This window comes from Astyanax mexicanus, chromosome 2, assembly GCF_023375975.1.
Source record: "Astyanax mexicanus isolate ESR-SI-001 chromosome 2, AstMex3_surface, whole genome shotgun sequence".
NCBI classification, from domain to species: Eukaryota; Metazoa; Chordata; class Actinopteri; order Characiformes; family Acestrorhamphidae; genus Astyanax; species Astyanax mexicanus.
The window spans coordinates 23,594,421-23,614,710 of NC_064409.1; the positions used below are offsets into that span (position 1 = coordinate 23,594,421).

The 20,290-nt window shown below is 38.5% G+C and overlaps 1 protein-coding gene across 12 annotated transcripts in view; it reads right to left on the reverse strand.

The window, feature by feature from the left end:
• magi2a (membrane associated guanylate kinase, WW and PDZ domain containing 2a) overlaps positions 1-20,290 on the reverse strand; it is a 321,760-nt gene that overhangs the window by 78,415 nt on the left and 223,055 nt on the right. For all 12 annotated transcript variants that reach the window (XM_022671571.2, XM_049473851.1, XM_049473850.1 and 9 more), the window contains exons 8-9: positions 13,746-13,846; positions 3,487-3,669 (exon numbers count right to left, since the gene is read on the reverse strand). In XM_022671571.2, coding sequence (XP_022527292.2) covers positions 3,487-3,669; positions 13,746-13,846 — 284 coding nt within the window. The remainder of the gene's footprint in view (positions 1-3,486; positions 3,670-13,745; positions 13,847-20,290) is intronic.

The window sequence follows — 20,290 nt, forward strand, 5'->3', positions numbered from 1 at the left end:
CAACTCTATATAACATTAGAATAAACCCAAATAAACATAAAATCAGTGTTCGATAATATTATCTACCTGTAATTAACTCAATATAAGACTAGAATAAACCCAAATAAACATAAAGTCAGTGTTCAGTGAGAGTGTCTACCTGTAATTAACTCTATATAACATTAGAATAAACCCAAATAAACATAAAGTCAGTGTTCAGTGAGAGTGTCTACCTGTAATTAACTCTATATAACATTAGACTAAACCCAAATAAACATAATAAAGTCAGTGTTCAGTGAGAGCGTCTACCTGTAATTAACTCTATATAACATTATAATGAACCCAAACTAATTCTGCCTCTACCACCCTTACACCCCTCCCTCTATCTTACCTGTTTTTCTCTCTTCTATCTGTCTTTCTCTATTTCTCTCTTCCTCTTTCTCTCTCACTCTTTTCTATCTCTATTTTCATACCGTTCAATTGAGTGACAGTGGAACATGATGGACAGTACTGAGGCACTTTAAGACTCACTGCAGGAGCACAGAGAATGTGTGTGTATAAGACTGTGTGTGTGTGTGTGTGTGTATGCTGTACTTTCTACGCCTGGTGACGGACATAATCCTACTGGAATTGGTATTTCACACTCATGCAGGTCTAAACCTCCAACCCATAGCCTTATCTGTGTGTGTATGCGCATCTGTGTGTGTGTGTGTGTGTGTGCGTGTGTGTGTGTGCAACACTGCAAGTAGGGCACACAGTCCAGAGGGAGAGAGAGAAAAAAAGAGAAGAGAAAAATCTGAGATGAGATGAGATGCTTTGAGAAGAGAAAAAAGGAGAGAAGAGAAAGAAGAAAAGAAAAGAGATTTAAAAATAAGAAAACAGCGTAAGAGAAAAGATATGAAAAGATAAGATATGCAGTGTTGAGACAAAGAGAGGACAATAGACAAAATGACAACAGAAGCAACAATATAAGATGAGATAAAATACGATGAGAAGACAAAACAACGCTATATATGCAGGGACAAGACAAAAAGATGAAACACTACAATATAACATATACTGAGACAAGATGAGACGCTACAATATAACATATACTGAGACAAGGTGAGACACTACAATATAACATATACTGAGACAAGGCGAGATGCTACGATATAACATTTACTGAGACAAGGTGAGACGCTACAATATAACATATCCTGAGACATGGTGAGACGCTACAATATAACATATACTGAGACAAGGTGAGACGCTACAATATAACATATCCTGAGACATGGTGAGACGCTACAATATAACATTTACTGAGACAAGGTGAGACGCTACAATATAACATATACTGAGACAAGGTAAGGCGCTACAATATAACATATACTGAGACAAGGCGAGATGCTACAATATAACATTTACTGAGACAAGGTAAGGTGCTACAATATAACATATGCTGAGACAAGGAGAGATGCTACAATATAACATATACTGAGACAAGATGAGACGCTACAATATAACATATACTGAGACAAGATGAGACGCTACAATATAACATATACTGAGACAAGGAGAGATGCTACAATATAACATATACTGAGACAAGGTGAGACGCTACAATATAACATATCCTGAGACATGGTGAGACGCTACAATATAACATATACTGAGACAAGGTGAGACGCTACAATATAACATATACTGAGACAAGGTGAGACGCTACAATATAACATATATTGAGATAAGGTGAGACATTACGATACAATAACTACTGAGACAAGGTGAGACGCTACAATATAACATATACTGAGACGAGGTGAGACGCTACAATATCACATATACTGAGACAAGATGAGACGCTACAATATAACATACTGAGACAAGATGAGACTCTACAATATAACATACTGAGACAAGATGAGACTATACAATATAATATACTGAGACAAGATGAGACGCTACAATATAACATACTGAGACAAGATGAGACGCTATAATACAATTACACTACAACACATACTACAAACAGAGACACTACAATACAACACATAGTGAGACGAGATGAGACACTACTATACAAGATATAGTGAGACAAGATGAAAAGAGAAGAGAAAAGACAATTCATACTGAGACAACATCATACCACAAGATGAGACAAGGACAAGCTGATATGCAAACAAAACCTGCTAAGACAAGATATGATGACACAAGATGAGATGAGACAAGATGAGACGAGACAAGATGAGATGAGACGCACTGAGAGAAGACATCACAATTTGATATAATGTGTTGAGATGAGAGGAGAGGAGTTTTCTATGGTTTAAGCAGCAACCACTGAACAATAGGAAGAGTTGTTGGTTATACACCGAACTCTACATTTTCTGAGTGTGTGTGTGTGCGTGAGTGTGTGTGTGTGTGTGTGTGTATGTGTGTAAAATGCTGCAGTAGTTCCAGGCAATTATACACTGATGGGGGGTTGGGAAAACCCCACTGTGATTAATGGACAGACAGAACACAGCAGATGACCTGTCCACTATCACACACACACACTCAGACACACACACACACAAACACACACACACCTTCGCAAACATACTGGCAGACTACACACACACTGCGACCTTGGCACAAGAGTGGGCACTGGCAGTGAATCAGAGAGACTGTCCAGCTGGGTGCTCAGTGTGTGTGTGTGTTTGTGTGTGTGTGTGTGTGTGTGTGTGTGTGTGTTTCCTCAATGCACCACACTGCTCACAAAATAATGGACTCCAGTTTAGAAGAGTGCACTCCCATAATGCGATTATTGTTCCCAGGCTCCGCCCACAAATGTGTCCTACATTTAGAGTGTTATTAATATATTTTCATTGTAATAAGAAACTGTAGCTCCACCTCCTCAGTGTGTATCATCACAATACCTACAATTAGAGTGTTATTAATATATATTCACTCTAATAATGACAGACTGTAGCTCCTCCTCCTCCTCCTCCTCCTCAGTGTATATCACAATACCTATATTTAGAGTGTTATTAATATATATTCACCCTAATAATGAGAGACTGTAGCTCCTCCACCTTAGTGTATATCATCACAATACCTACATTTAGAGTGTTATTATATTCACCCTAATAATGAGAGACTGTAGCTCCTCCACCTTAGTGTATATCATCACAATACCTACATTTAGAGTGTTATTATATTCACCCTAATAATGAGAGACTGTAGCTCCTCCACCTTAGTGTATATCATCACAATACCTACATTTAGAGTGTTATTAATATACAGTATAATCACTCTAATAATGAGAGACTGTAGCTCCTCCTCCTACTCAGTGTATATCATCACAATACCTACATTTAGAGTGTTATAAAAAAAAAAAAAAAAAAAAAATATATATATATATATATATATATATATATATATATATATATATATATTCACCCTAATAATGAGAGACTGTAGCTCCTCCTCCTCCTCCTCAGTGTATATAACAATATCTACATTAAGAGTGTTATTAATATATACCTGTAGCCATCTTGGCGTCCTGTGCTGCAGGGCCGTCTGGAATGACGCTCTTGACCTGCAGGAACTCGTCCGGCTCATCTCCACCTATGATGGTGAAGCCGAATCCCATCGTGCTCTTCTGCAGCGCCGTGGACAGGAAACTCCCCTTTAGCTGGGTGGGGTCTCGTGTAAACAAGGGCTTTTCTACCATACACAACACACACACACACAACACACACACACACACACACACAAATAAAAAAACAGTAAATAATAAAAAAGTTATTAGAACTTCATTCTGGATATAATATTGTATTAACCCTCCTGTTATGTTCAGCAATGGTGTTCCCATTGTGCATGTTTAATTATCTAAACCAAAAAATCCAAACAAGCTGTGTAAATATATAATTAATGATTAAACTAATTATTATATCAATATTTAGTGCAATGGTGTTCCTTACCTCTAACAGGTAATGCTTCAATTAGGATAATTCACTTGTTTTTCATATTAAAAATAATAAAATACATGATCAAACTTTTTTTTAAGTTTCACTACTTTATTACTTTTGAAAGACCAACATATAAAACACAACAGTTTTACACAACATTGAAACTTGTTTGAAATTTGTTTTAGTTTTAGATTATACTAATTAATTAAGGCAAGCAGAAGAAGTTTCGTACTGAAAAAATATTTTTAACCATTTTTTCTAGATCTTCAAACTTTAAATCAGGTCCATTTTTACCCGTAACATAACAGGAGGGTTAAGAACAGAAGCAAGTTTAACCCCAATTCCACAACAGTTGTGAAACTGTATAAAATGTAGAATGTACTGTAAATCTCATAGAGCCATATTTTTTATTCAAAATAGAACATTGAATCATTTCATCAACCATTTCATCAATCATTTTCAGACGCAAAAAAAAATTCTAAATATGTTGAATAATTAAAACAAATGTAGCTCAAAGTAACATCGTACAGACTTCCACCAATTCTACCATCTACAAGGGTTTGGACAGTGAAACTGAAACACCTGTCATTTTAGTGTGGGAGGTTTCATGGCTAAATTAGAGCAGCCTGGTGGCCAATCTTCATTAATGAACATTGCACCAGTAAGAGCAGAGTGTGAAGGTTTAATTAGCAGAGTAAGAGCACAGTTTTACTCCAAATATTGCAATGCACACAACATTATGGGTGACATACCAGAGTTCAAAAGAGAACAAATAGTTGGTGCACATCTTGCTGGCGCATCTGTGACCAAGACAGCAAGTCTTTGTGATGTATCAAGAGCCACGGTATACAGGGAATTGTCAGCAAAACCACCAAGAAGGACGAACCACATCCAACAGGATTAACTGTGGACGCTGTAAGAGGAAGCTGTCTGAAAGGGATGTTCGGGTGCTAACCCGGATTGTATCCAAAATACATAAAACCACGGCTGCTCAAATCACAGCAGAATTCAATGTGCACCTCAACTCTCCTTTTTCCACCAGAACTGTCCATCACCACAATAAATTATTGTGCTCTAAAACCAGGTGTTTCAGTTTCATTATCCAACCCCTGTACATTCCATAATGTCATATTATCAAAAGATTCAGAGAATCTAGAGAAATCCCTGCTTATAAGGGGCAAGGCTGATGGTGAGTACTGGAAGTATTGTAGATGCTGTTGATCTTCAGGCCCTCAGGCAGCACTGCATTAAAAACAGGCTGTACTGAAATCACTGCATGAGCTCAGAAACACTTCCAGAAATATGCAACACAGAAGTGTGTGAACACAGTTCAGCCTAATGTAATCCACTAATTCAGGTTAATTAAAGCTGGATCATGCAGAGAAGAAGCCATATGTCCACACTATTGAGAAACACTGCTGTCTTCTCTGGACCAAAGCTTATTAAAAATGGACTAAGGCAAATTGTAAAACTGTTCTGTGGTCTTCAAGATTTTTTTCAATTTTTAATTCTTTTTGGAAACCATGGATGCCAGATTGTTATCAGCACACAGTTTAAAAGTCATCGACATTGTTCACATCTGGAAAGGCACCATTAGTGTTGAACAGTATGTCTCTTTCAGGGAAAGCCTTGCATATTTCAGCAGGATAAAGCTAAACCTCACACTGCATCCCTCACAACAACATGGCTCTGCACAAGAAGAGTCCGAGTGATGATCTTTGTTCTACTGGGAATAAAATACGGGTCTATGAGATTTGCAACTGCCCAGTTAACAATTTTATGTTTAGTAGAATGTTTTCTAAAGTTATGCCAGGTTCACACTACACCACTTTCTGAATGGTGAGTCGTTGTGCTGCTCACACTACAAGACTGGTTGTGCTGTAATTGCGAGTCTTTCAGTTGTTGAGACTTTCACACTACACGACTGATAAGTGACACGGGATCACAAATTACACAATGTTTTTCGCTGTAAGAAATCGCAGACTCACCTGGCTGCTCTCCAGAAACATGTTTCATCACGAGAACATGCCAGAGCTAAACACATGAGAACTAGCGATGCCACACCAGAGAATCTCTTACAGAGGAGAATACGCACTTGAAGTGAGTCCAGCATGAATAGGTTCATATGAAGCAACTGAGCAAAATCAGAATTTATAAATATCTTAAATATGTGCTTATGTCCTCAACACAGAACTATATCAAATGTTTCAACACCACAGCCATATATTTTTTTTAATAATTTTGAACTTCTGTTATACGCCTTTTAAACATGCTCTACCTTTAACTGCAGGATCAGCTCGCCAAACAATCACTTTACACTGCTTTACAGTGTAAATTCTGTTTTTGTTGATAAACTGAAATATACAGGCACACTTTCTAAGCTTTTTTTTAGTAAAATACATTATTCTACTGTCGAAAATAAATATTAAATGCTGAGAACAATTAGTTTTTAGCTCTCTTTAGCGCCATTTGCCCCTATTCATACCGGATTCACTAGTGGGCTCCCTCTAGAGTTTAACGGTCATTTACTGATATAACAAAGACAGATATTGTTCAGTCTCTCCATAACTTGGTCTGGTAATGCAGGGGTACGTTTTTAACCAATGGTTTTCTTTCTTTTGCTTCGTGATTCCATTAGCAGTATGTAGTCGCTGCTCTTGACTCCCAGTCGCTGACTGGGTCAGATATCTAGCATGCCAAATATTTGCCAGGCATCTGCTACTGGTTGGCGATCAGTCTGTGGAGGCTCGGTGAGCCACTGCAAGTTTTGAGAGATCCCCGATTTGCATCTGAGCGAAGTTTTTGTTGGTGATCCACGAAAAACTATTGATGACTAAAAATGGGCTAAACCCGTAAAGTGTGATCCTGGCATTGCATTTAATGTTCTCAGAAAGTAAAGTTCTCTATTAGCATTCAATTTTATTTCATATTCATTTATTTACATTTTACACAGTGTCCCAACTGTGTAGGAATTGCAGTTATACATTTAACGCATCACACATTTCTGTACACACTCTCACACACTCAGCGGCTCAGTGGTAGCTTGTTGTTGCTCCAGCATGAGGCTTAATTACCAAAAAAAAACGTGTAGGCCTATTTAACAGCCTTATTTATGAACCACCCACAACTGAAGCAAGAACAGTCCACAGTGGATCCAGCAAAGGTTCCCTCAGCTCCATCTGAGAGAGAGAGATAGAGATAGGGATGGAGGGATGAAGAGATGGAGCAGAACTGTGTGGAGAAGGTGGAGAAGCCTCAACTCCATCCCATCAAACAATACCAGGCTGTAAAATCAGCTCCAGGCAAGAACAGCACAGCTCATCCAATCCACCGTTTCATCAAGACGTAACCCACGTCATGTGATCCTCAGTATTTCTATCAGTATTTTCCCTTTTGAATCATTCCCCTAGTTTCATTTCATCACATCTTCTCCAATGCTTTCATTCAGGTCCTGTAGCTGGTCCAGAATAAAAGAGTGCACACATGCGTTTCATTTATGAACAATAATTCAGTCATTTTTTGCACCGTTAATTTTATGTTTCTTCAATTATGTTCATCATCATTTGCTAAAATTAATTTTAGAAGGAGCTTCTTGAAAAGCCTCAAATGAATGAAAATGAAATGACAAAAAATAAATAAATAAACGAGAGCCAACCTTAGTAGTAATAATAATAATAATAATAATAATAATAATAATAATAATAATACATTGTAATAAATAAATTTTGAGTAGAATTTTATATAATAAATAAGAATGGCATCATGGTAAAATGGCAATAATGATGAAAATACTACTTTTGCTAAAATGTGTATCATTTTTAATAATATTTACCATTATAATGTTATTATATTATATTGTTGGTGTGGCGCAGTGGATAACACCACTACCTGCTAGTGAGCTACCACATCATGTAGGAAACTGGGGTTCTCCTCCCAGTCTTGGTGACTAATATGTGCTACACAAATAATATTTGTAATAAAATACATAATCTAACAAAAATAAACTAGTAAATTGTGCAGCTTAAGCGGTTCTCACTTATTGCTATGGTGTCCTTTTGGTGTTGCTATGAAAAACTGATGGTTGCTAAGGTGTAGGTAGGTGATCTCCAAGTATTGATAGGTGGTTCCTAGAGTGTTGGCAATGGGTTGGTTGCTAGTGTGTTCCTAAGTAGTTCTTATTATGCTGTTGGGACTTTGCTAAGGTGTTGCTGTGATATAGCTGCTGGTTGCTAAGTTGTTGCTATTTGGTTGCTATGGAAAGACAATGGTTGCTAAAGGAGACTTAGTGCTTAAGGTTGCTATTATGTATTAGGTGTTCCCTGAGTGGTTCCAGGTGTGTTCCAAGAGGTTGCTATGTGTTCTTAAAAATGAACTAGTGAGTGAATGGAAGAAGTGTTCAACAAACCAGAATATCTTTTATATTTTTATGCTTTAAAGTAGCACCTCTTGCTTAGATGACATATTTGAACATCTTGGCTGGATTTTCTCAGTCAGATTTATGAGGTTGAGTTACCTGGAATGGATTTCAGTTAATAGCTGTGCTGAACTCGTCAAGAGTTAATTACTTGAATTTCTTGCCTCTTGATGTGTTTGAGAGCATCAGTTGATATACAGTGAATAGCGCTTTTTAATAATGTTCAAATCCATATTATACCGCATTTAGTTCCGACCCTGCAATGTGATTGGCTGAGAGACAATCTATGAGTGCCGTTATCAGACGGTAATGCACTGTAACTGAAGCTCTCCATGTACTACTCCCCCACATACAGCTAACCTAGCAACGATGCAGCGCCTACAAGCCAAACAGCACAGCTACAAAAAGAGCAGCAATGGAACTATTTTAACTCGCAGAGTTTTTATAACCAAACAGATACTATTTTCTCATCCTCTTTAACTCAAAATCTTTTAATAAACAGCAATAATGGAACTGTGGTATAATCGCAATAATACACTCAAGGTTTGTGCTATAATATGTATTTTTGGCACTGCTGTGTTAATCTACAGTACTCGGCATGCAGCGCCAATATAACACATTATAGGACTCCCTTTTGGGTATAATGGCTTAATTATGACAATAACTACTCAACTAAGTAAATACAAAAAAATACTTTACTAGAATTTTGTATGTATCCTCAAGTGCTGTCGACCATCAAAAATGTTATGATAAAACTGGCACTCATCAGGACTGCTCCAGAAAAGGAAGACAAAGAATTGCCACTGTTGTACAGGATAAACCTTAGAAACTGCAAGTTAACAGAAACCCAGATAAAAGTACATAAATGCTTTACAGAGTATTTTGGTTTGTTGAACACTTTTAAGTTACCACATGATTCTTTATGTGTTCCTTCATAATTTGGATGACTATAGTATAGATTTACAATGTAGAGAAAAAAAAAAACATTGAATAAGAAGGTGTGTTCAAACTTTTGACTGGTATTCTATATATTTACTCTATAAAAAATTAAAAGAAAACATTATCTTGTCTCTAAACAAAAATCCCAATTGTACATTGGCTCTATACATATATATATATATGTATAGATGTGTATATATGTATATGTATATGTATATATATGTATATATCTATATATATATATAGATATGAATATAAAATTTTACTTTTAGAAGAGTATTAGCATCATACAGTGCACTTTAAAATTCTAACAATAGCCTGAACCAATCAGAAGAAGGTGCAAAAAATGACAGAAAATCAGTTGGAAGCACAGCCCTGAAAACAAAAATACAAAGTATAAAAAATTAACGAGCAAATATATAAAAACAAAAATATATATGTAAAAATGAAGCCAGTCTCTGCTGCTCTGAAAGCCTGCAGGGAACTTAAGGATTCTACAGCTCAGGCTTAGGGGGTTTCTGAAGCTTCAGCTGTAGCCATGCTCCTGCAGCAGGCACGCATTCCTCCGCTGCACCAGGGGGCGCTATCCTGATCACGTACCATGCAGGCCGAAGACACCGGCCCGGTACAGGGGGGCCTCGGACAGGTCAGTGAGGCTATGGGAGCGTTCAGGTGCGGGGCCCACGTACGCCAGCCTAGCCCGTGGTAAGGTAGAGGAGGCGGGGCCTTCCTCCACTGTTACATAGAAAACACCCTTAACGACCACACCTGAGGAAGAGTCGCTAACACAGGAGCACATCTGTGACCTCACAACCACCTTACTAGAGTTACTAAAGTGAAACTGGTGTTGCTAGCTGGTTGCTATGGTATCTCAGGTGATTGCTTGATGGTTGATAAAGTGTTGATAGGTGGCTCCTTTTAGTATATGAGGTGGTTGCTATGGTCTTTCTAGGAGACAGTATACCTGGTGCTTTCTATGGTGTTTCTACGTAGAAGATAGGTGGTTGATAAGGTGTTTATTCAATAGGTATGGTGTTTTTTCAAAGTGTTTAGTATCCCCAATTGTAACCATTTATGTGCTGTTGCTAGGTGGTTGTTATGGACTTGAGATGAAACTGTGCTAGCTGGCATGCTAAAAACATCCACTTAACATTATTGGTTGCTATGTTGGTTGCTCTGGTATCTCAGGTGATTGCTGGATGGTTGATAAAGTGTAGATAGGTGGTTCCTTTGGGCTTGCTACAGTATTGATTGCTATGTTGGTATAGATGGTTAATGAAGTGTTGATAGGTGGTTCCTTTAGGGGTTGCTATAGTATATGAGGTGGGGGCTATGGTCTTGCTAAGTGACGGCATTCCTGATGTTTTCTATGATGTTGCTAAGTGGGAGTTAGGTGGTTGATAGGGTGTTCCTTTAAAGGGTATGGTGTTTTTCCAAAGAATATGGTATCGTAAATTGTAACCGTTGCTGTGGTGTCACTATGTGGTTGTTATGGAATTGGGATGAAATCTCAGATGGTAAGCTAGCTTGTACTTAGAACTGTGCTAGCTGGCATGCTAAAAACATCCACTTAACAGTATTGGTTGCTATGTTGGTTGCTCTGGTATCTCAGGTGATTGCTGGATGGTTGATAAAGTGTAGATAGGTGGTTCCTTTGGGCTTGCTATAGTATATGAGGTGGTTGCCATGGTCTTGCTAAGTGACGGCATTCCTGATGATTTCTATGGTGTTGCTAAGTGGGAGCTAGGGGGTTGATAGGGTGTTTATTCAAAGGGTATGGTGTTTTTTCAAAGTGTATAGTATTCCAAATTGTAACCGTTACTGTGCTATTGCTATGTGGTTGTTATGGACTTGAGATGAAATCTCAGATGGTAAGCTAGCTTGTAAATAGAACTGTGCTAGCTGGCATGCTAAAAACATTGACTTACAGTATTGGTTGCTATGTTGGTTGCTCTGGTATCTCAGGTGGTTGCTAGATGGGAGCTAAAATGTTGATAGGTGGTTTCTTTGGGCTAACTATAGTATATGAGGTGGTTGCTATGGTCTTGCTAAGTGACGGTATTCCTGGTGCTTTCTATGGAGTTGCTAAGTGGGAGCTAGGTGGTTAATCGGGTGTTTCTTCAAAGGTTATGGTGTTTTTTAAAGGGTATGGTATTCCAAGTGGGATACCAATGCTGTGGTTGTTGCTATGTGGTTGCTTTGGTATCTCAGGTGATTGCTAAATGGTTGATAAAGTGTAGATAGGTGGTTCTTTTGGGCTTGCTATAGTATATGAGGTGGTTGCTATGGTCTTGCTAAGTGACGGTATTCCTGGTGCTTCCTATGGAGTTGCTAAGTGGGAGCTAGGTGGTTGATAGGTGGTTGATTGGGTGTTTCTTCAAAGGTTATGGTGTTTTTTAAACAGTATGGTATCCCGAATTGTAACCATTGCTGTGGTGTTGCTATGTGGTTGCTCTGGTATCTCAGGTGGTTGCTAGATGGTTGGTAAAGTTTTGATAGGTGGTTCTTTTGGGCTTGCTAAAGTATATGAGGTGGTTGCTATGGTCTTGCTAAGTGACGATATTCCTGGTGCTTTCTATGGTGTTGCTAAGTGGGAGTTAGGTGGTTGATAGGGTGTTTCTGTAGTACGTTAATGCTGTCTTGCTAGTAAAAAGATTTTTTGTGTAATGCAGGACAAAGTCATGGTAACCAGACCATAATAATTACGGAATAAAAGCGGCTCACCATCTGCACGTTAACACATTAACACACTTACCCCCCGCAGCTCCACCCACTCGTCTTCTGATACCATACTGATTATTACAGCCCATAATTCCCCTGTGTGTATCTGTCTGCAGGTGATGTGATATTATTAATGATATAATCACATGTTCAGACGAAGCGCGGCATGTAATTGCTGAGTAAGTTTTGACGTCTGTATCCGCAGTAACGTTCCGCTCATGTCAGGGTCAGTTTCCATGGTAACTTCCACAAACGCGTCACTCATTTCTTATTACACTTCCTCTCGCTGACTTCAGCTCACTTCTCTTTCAGAGCATCGTCTGTATAATACATTACTATTATTACTAGCATTAAATGATATAATTCCACAGTCCTGTCAGAATATTATGTCCACCTCCTTGTCTCTAAAGTTAGCAGCAGTGCTGCTGGAGTTTTTAAACACCTCCTGTGAGCAGCGCTATGGGTAACCCTTTCTTTTACAGTCCTCTAAGTTCTAGGTATTAAGTGAGATACAAACTCCAGTAACATGAAGATAAGTACCAATACAGTCTTTTTACACTGAAGAAAACACCTTATTTCTCTGGTTTTACTGAGTATCAACAAATAACCCTTTTAGAATTACCCGCTGTAATTACAATGTACTACACTGTGTAAATACCAGAATCTGGTAGGACACGACTGACTCTTAGGCCCACCAAAACCAGAGAAATAAGCTCTTTTTTTTTCTTTTAGAGTACTTGTTTATTAAGCTGAATGTTCTGGTATTTACACAATGTTTTACAAATTAATTATAGTGGGTATTTCTAAAAGGGTTATTTGTTGACCTACATGGTAAGAACTCAGTAAAACCAGACAAATAAGGTGTTTTGTTCAGTGAAAAGAGACTGCATTGGTACTTTTCATCATGTTACTGGAGTTTGTATCTCACACTTAACTGGTTAATATCTAGAACCTGTGAGATATTTCAGTGTAATGAAACTGAATGGTTCTTGCCATCTTTTTAACCAAAATAATTACCTAGTACCTTGGAATTTGGACCTCCCATGTAGCTGTTTGATATCTTGAACCTGTGAGACATTTCAGTGTAATTAAGTTAAACTGTTATTGTTCTTACCATATTTTTGGCCAAAATAATTACCTGGTACTTTGGAGTTTGGACCTCCCATGTAGCTGTTTGATATCTAGAACCTGTGAGACATTTCAGTGTAATTAGACAAGACTGTCCTGGTACTGGACTGTCCTTCAGCGTTTGTGCCTCACAATTACCTGCTTCATACCTAGAACTTTAACTGTAACTGTAACTGGGAACTGTTAAAGAAAGAGTTACCAAAGTATGAAGAGAAAAATGTCATATATGATCAGTGGAGCTGTTAGAATGACAGTAGTCATGATATTGTGACTTGACTGCAGTCAAATTAACACTGTGCTAACTTGTATGCTAATAATATTAAATTATTTGTTAGCAAAGTGGTTGCTAAGGTATCTCAGATGGTTGTTATATGTTTGTTTAGTAGGTACAATGGGCTTGCTACAGTAACTCATATAGTAACTACAGTAATCATACACTATTGTTATAAACTGTGATAATGCTCTCTCATGCTGTGTGGTATCCCTAGCGGTCGCTACTTTAGGTGGTTTATAAAGTGTTGCCAGGTGGTTGCTAGTATTTATTCCATTTTAAACAATCATAAAAGCACTATACTGGACTGTATGAATGTGAATAGGACCATTAAATGACTAGGGGTAAGTAAGTGTACCTCTGTAGACACCAGGCAGAGGGAGAGGCATCTGCGGGTGCTGGAGTCTCCGCTTGGCCTCCAGAACCGGGTTCTCAAACTGCGTCCGCCGATTTATGTGACTATAATCAGAGAGAGAACAGAAAGAGAAATAGATAGAGAAAGAAAGCGATAGAAGAAAAGAGAGAGAGAGAGAGAGAGAGCGAGAGAAAGAGAGAGAGGGAGAGAGAAAGAGAGAGAGGGAGAGAGTTCTTTAGTTTGGATGATTTGTGTGATCTAGTCCCACCACAGGGCTCCTGCAGGTAGAAGGTTAAAAAGCCTAAAATCAGTCAGACATTTCTGCATCTCAGGAAATAACTCCTTTATCTGCAGAGCTGAATTCATTACTGTTTTATGCCTAAAACAGCTCAGAAAAATTACTGAATGCAATCAAATCCTCAGAGCAATGTTTCAATATCTCGTAGAAAGTATTTTCTGGACAGTAGAGAGAGTTACTCCAACAAAAGCAGCATAAACTCTTTTTAATACCCTTGATTTCAAAAGAAATGATGTATAAGCAGACGTCCCAATACTTCTGTACGGGCAGTTTACCTGTAAACAATGTACACTTTATGTACCCCACATTCACCCACCTCCAGTCACCGTAATTCTTCATTACCATCATTTTTTCACCAAACATCATAATTTTCCATCAAACACCATAATTTTCCATCAAACAGCATCGTTCTATAAACACCATCATTCTCCATCAAACAACATGACTTTCCATCAAACATCTATATTTTCCACCAAACACCATCATTCTTTATCAAACACCATCATTCTCCATCAAACACCATCATTCTTTATTAAACACCACCATTCTTTATTGAACACCACCAGTCTCCATCAAACACCATTATTTTCCACCAAACACAATCATTCTTGATCAAACACCATCATTCTACATCAAACACCATCTTCTTTCTTTAAAAACCATCATTCTCCATCAAACACCATCATTCTCATCATTCAGCCGCTGTCCACTGCAACCTCAGCTTTCTGTTCTTGGGACCACTTGCTGGTTGCTAGGATATCTCAAGTATTGGCTAGGTGGTAGCCCATATGGTAACTCACATGCTAATAAATATTACATTTTTCTGATCTATTCTAATTATTATTAATTGTTTAGCTTTTTCCTACCAATTTTAAAAAATTGTGGTCCCAAGGTGGTAGCTGTGGTACTTCCAGAGGGTTTATAAAATGTTGCTAACTGGTTGCTATGGGTGGGCAATGGTATTTGAGATGATAAGCAACTCTGGCAAGTCAAGGTTGAAAGGAATTACTAAGTGGTTGCTGTGGTATCCAATATGGATTTAATTGGTTTAATTACTAATTGGTTGATATGTGCTTGCCATGGCCATTGACAATCACTTGTTTAAATACCATCCTAATACCTTGTAACTTGTTGATGCTGAAGTGTTGCTAGGTGGTTGCTATGAGATGTTAGGCAAGTTAACAGGCATGATAATAATACCCAATGCATGTTAGCTACATTAGCTTCACACTGCTCACCCATACTGATGGTTGCATATTTGTGAATAGATCACGTAAAGGTTCATCCTGTAAAATTCTTCCAGATGAGACTGATCTGCATTTTATAGTGAAATGAGAAAAAAGCTGGAGCAAGGTCAGAAGGTCAGCTCTGCTGGGGTTTGGCAATGTGGGTCAGGAGCCTAATTAGACTGGAACAGGAAGAGTGGGCAGGTTCAGCAGGCGGGGCTCTCAGTTCGGAGTCTCTGATATTTTGATGACATACGCAAATTTGTTATAGTATTATAGAATGTGATCAATCTCCAACAAACACCATTATTATCAACCACTCTTAACTAAATACCATCATTTTCCATTACCACCATTCTCCACCAGCGTCATTTTCCACCAAACACCTAAATTTCACACCAAACCTCTTTCTCCATTAAACCCCATAATTCTCCATCAACTACCATAATTTTCCAACAAACACCATAATTTTCCACCAAACAAAAAACATCATTCTCCATTATACATCATACTTCTCCATCACCTACCATCATTCTCAATCAAACACCACACATTTCCACCAAAGAAACACCGTAATTTTCCATCAAACACCACCATTCTCCATCAAACACCATCGTTTCCCACCAAACAAACGCCATCATTCTCCATTAAACACCATACTTCTCCATCAAATTCCATAATTGTCCCACAAACAAACACCATAATTCTCCATCAAGTAATAATTTTCCACCAAATAACATAATTCTCCATCAAACATCATACTTTTACATCAGGGGTGTCCAAACTTTTTTTGTTGGGGACCAGAAGGAGAAATATATTTAAAGTCACCGGCCACACTCTGTAATAAAATAAATAATGAAATATACCACTTTAAATAATACATTTTTCCTGATTACTTTCATTAACACACCATTTTACTTGACTTACTATCTTTATCTTTGACAGTGTTGTGTAAACTAAGATTTTTTTGCGCTAGAAATGCACACTCTCTCCGCTTTTAGACTCTTTGCCACGTTTTTCTGCGCTAGAAATGCGCACCCTCTCCACTTTTAGACTCTTTGCCCCGTTTTTCTGCGCTTGAAATGCGCAGCCTCTCCACTTTTAGACTCTTTGGCCCGTCTTTCTGCTCTAGAAATGCACACCCTCTCCACTTTTAGACTCTTTGGCCCGTTTTTTTTAGCTAGAAATGCGTACTTTCTCCGCTTTTAGACTCTTTGGCCCGTTTTTCTGCTCTAGAAATGCGCACCCTCTCCGCTTTTAGACTCTTTGGCCCGTTTTTCTGCTCTAGAAATGCGCACCCTCTCCGCTTTTAGACTCTTTGCCCCGTTTTTCTGCGCTAGAAATGCGCACCCTCTCCACTTTTAGACTCTTTGCCCCATTTTTTTGCACTAGAAATGCGCACCCTCTCAGCTTTTAGACTCTTTGGCCCGTTTTTCTGCTCTAGAAATGAGCACTCTCTCCACTTTTAGACTCTTTGCCATGTTTTTCTGCGCTAGAAATGCGCACCCTCTTCACTTTTAGACTCTTTGGCCCGTTTTTCTGCGCTAGAAATGCGCACCCTCTCCGCTTTTAAACTCTTTGGCCCGTTTTTCTGTGCTAGAAATGCGTACTCTCTCCGCTTTTAGACTTTTTGGCCCGTTTTTCTGCACTAGAAATGCGCACTCTCTCCGGTTTTAGACTCTTTTGCCCCGTTTTTCTGCACTAGAAATGCGCACCCTCTCCCCTTTTAGACTCTTTGGCCCGTTTTTTTTAGCTAGAAATGCGCACTTTCTCCGCTTTTAGACTCTTTGGCTCGATTTTCTGCTCTAGAAATGCGCACCCTCTCCGCTTTTAAACTCTTTGGCTCGATTTTCTGCGCAAAAAACACGCACTCTCTCCGCTTTAAGACTCATTGGCTCGTTTCTGACACCTAGCGTTCAAACTTTGAATCTCACATTATAAAAACAGTGGGCCAACTTTCATTCTATTTCTAAAATACCTCGCAGGCCGCTCCAAAAAAGGAAACAGGCCACAAATGGCCCGCGGGCCGTAGTTTGAACATCCCTGTTTTACATCAAACAACTTAATTCTCCATCAAACCTCATTCTTCTCCACTAAACACCGTACTTTCCTATCAACTACCGTCATTCATCATCAGGCACCATCATATTCCACCAACAACACCATAACTCTCTAACAAACCCCATTCTTCTCAACTAAACACCATATTTTCCATCAACTACCATCATTCTTCATCAAACACCATTCTGTATCAAACACCATCATTCTCCCATCAAACATCATCATTTTCACATCGACCACCATCAATCTCCATCAAACACCATACTTTTTCATCTAATACGATCATTCTCCATCAAACCCCATTCTTCCCCACTGAACACCATAACTCTTCTTCAACTACCATAATTCACCATGAAACACCATCATATTCCACCAAAAACACCATCATTCTTTAACAAATGCCATTCTTCTTAACCAAACACCCTATTTTCCATCAGCTACCATCATTCTTAATCGAACACCATCATTATCCACCAAACAACCATAATTCTCTATCAAACACCATCATTTTACATCAACACTATCAATTTCTACCAAACAAACACAATCATTCTTCATCAAACCCCATCCTTCTTCCAACAAACACCATCATTCTCCACTAAACACCATTATTCTCTCATCAAACACCATCATTCTCCCATCAAACACCATCGTTTACGATAAAACACCATCATTTTCCAACAAACACCATTCTTTATAAAACCTCATCATTCTTCATCAATTACATCACTGTCCATCACACACTATAATTTTCCACCAAACACCATAATTCTCCACTAAACACCATAATTCTACAACAAACACCATGATTCTCCACTAAACACCATCATTCTTCGTCTAACATCATTACCCTGTTGTTAGCAGGTTATTACGACATAATTCATACCTACAATATAACTATATGAATCCTTACCAATACATTTCGAAAGCCCTGATGCATGAACTCTACATGACATTTGGAGGTGATCTATATATATATATATATATATATATATCCCATTAAAGCAGATCCTTAACATCCTGTAGGTTATAAGGTTAGGCCTGTATGGATTGGACATCCTGTTCCTGCACATCCTACAGATTCTAGAGGCAAAGTTAACTTCCTGAACTTTTCAACACCGTGAATTTTCACAATGTTTCTCCAACAGTTCCTGAACAACATGTGCTGTGTGGAAGCTGCTAGATGAAGAGGGCACTGCCATTTGGAAACACTATTGCCATGATGGGGTGTTCCAGGTCCACAGCAATGTGTAGGAAGTGGCATATGTCAATCTGATGTCTGACTGCCTCCAAAAGACTCTTCAGGCGTCTTCTGCCACACCCGAGGACAGTTCTAACCCACGTGTCCACAGGTGCTTTCAGTGGACGGCGGTGGTCAGCATGGATAAGACTGGTTCCTCTGCGTTTTCTGGACCAGAAGACTGGAGGCTGTAAGTCTACCCGTTTGGCAGAAGCTCTCTCTCTCTTTTTCTCTCTTTCTACTACATAATAAGCAGATTGTCACATTAGCTGCTGATCACATGTCTGCTGTGTTATGGCTGTAGGACAGGAGTGTACAGTGAATTACAGTGATTTAAGAGAAGCTTTATCAGCCTCCCACTCATCAGCTCAGCACAATGTGAGCTCGAGGAGAGCTGGGAGGTTTCTATGAAAAAGCCACCGTTAATTTCTCTCTGACTCACGCTCGTTAAACTCAGCACTCACTGACCCATTAAAACACCGTCCTTCTCCATAAAACACCTCCAATCTCCATCCAATACCACAATTATTCACCAATCCCCAACATTCATCAAGCACAATAATTCTCCTTCAAACTCCTCTATTCTTCTCTATCATTCACCACTAAACTGCAACATTTACCAACATCTTTATTCTTTAACATACAAACCCGATTCCAATGAAGTTGGGATGTTGTGTTACATAAATAAAAAACAGAATACCATAGTTTGCAAATACTTTGCAACCTATATTTAATTTAATACACAGGTCAACTGCTTCATCAAATGCCATTATTCTGTAATGGACCCAATTACTCCCCACCAAACATTATATATTTACCTAAAAAACAATTCATAACAAACACCATCATCTCCCACCATAATTCTCCATTACACACTATATTTCTCCATCAAACACCATCATTCCCCATCAAACACCACAATTCTCCACTAAACTAGCATCATTCTCCATCAAACACTTCCCCCAAATAACATAACTCTCCATCAAACACCATACTTTTCCATCAAACACCATCATTCTCCATCAAACCCCATTTATCCCTACTAAACACCATCATTCTCTAACAAACCCCATTCTTCTCAACTGAACACCATATTTTCCATCTTTATTCTTTAACATATAAACTCGATTCCAGTGAAGTTAGGATGTTGTATAAAATATAAATATAAATACTTTTAACCTATATTCAATTAAATACACTCATCAACTGATATTCTTTATCAAGCGCCATCATTCTCTAATAGACACAATTACTCCCCACCAAACACTACATTCACCTAAAAAACAATCCATAACAAACACCATCATTCTCTAATAGACACAAATACTCTCTAATAAATACTATACATTGAACACTATTTTTTTATACCATTATTCTTCATTAAATGCCATAATGCTCCAACAAATACCACAATTTTACATTAACATCGACATCAATCTGTCACATCCTGGTCTCGTCTCTTGTCTGTGTGTCTTCCCCACGTGACCTGTGCTCCTCTGTGTCTCCCGTCTCAGTACTTTTCCACCTGTTTCTCATTTGTTGCTCCGCCCCTTCCCCAGGTGTTTCTAATTATAGTGTTTCCTGTTTCTTTAAATAGCCCTCCACTGCCACTTTGTCTCCGTCGGTCTTTGCACCTTCCCCTGTCGTTCGTCTTTCTCTGTGCTTCATTGCCTCTGTTCCTCGCGCCTTAGTCTCTGTGTTTATCTCTAGTTTTATGTTTCTA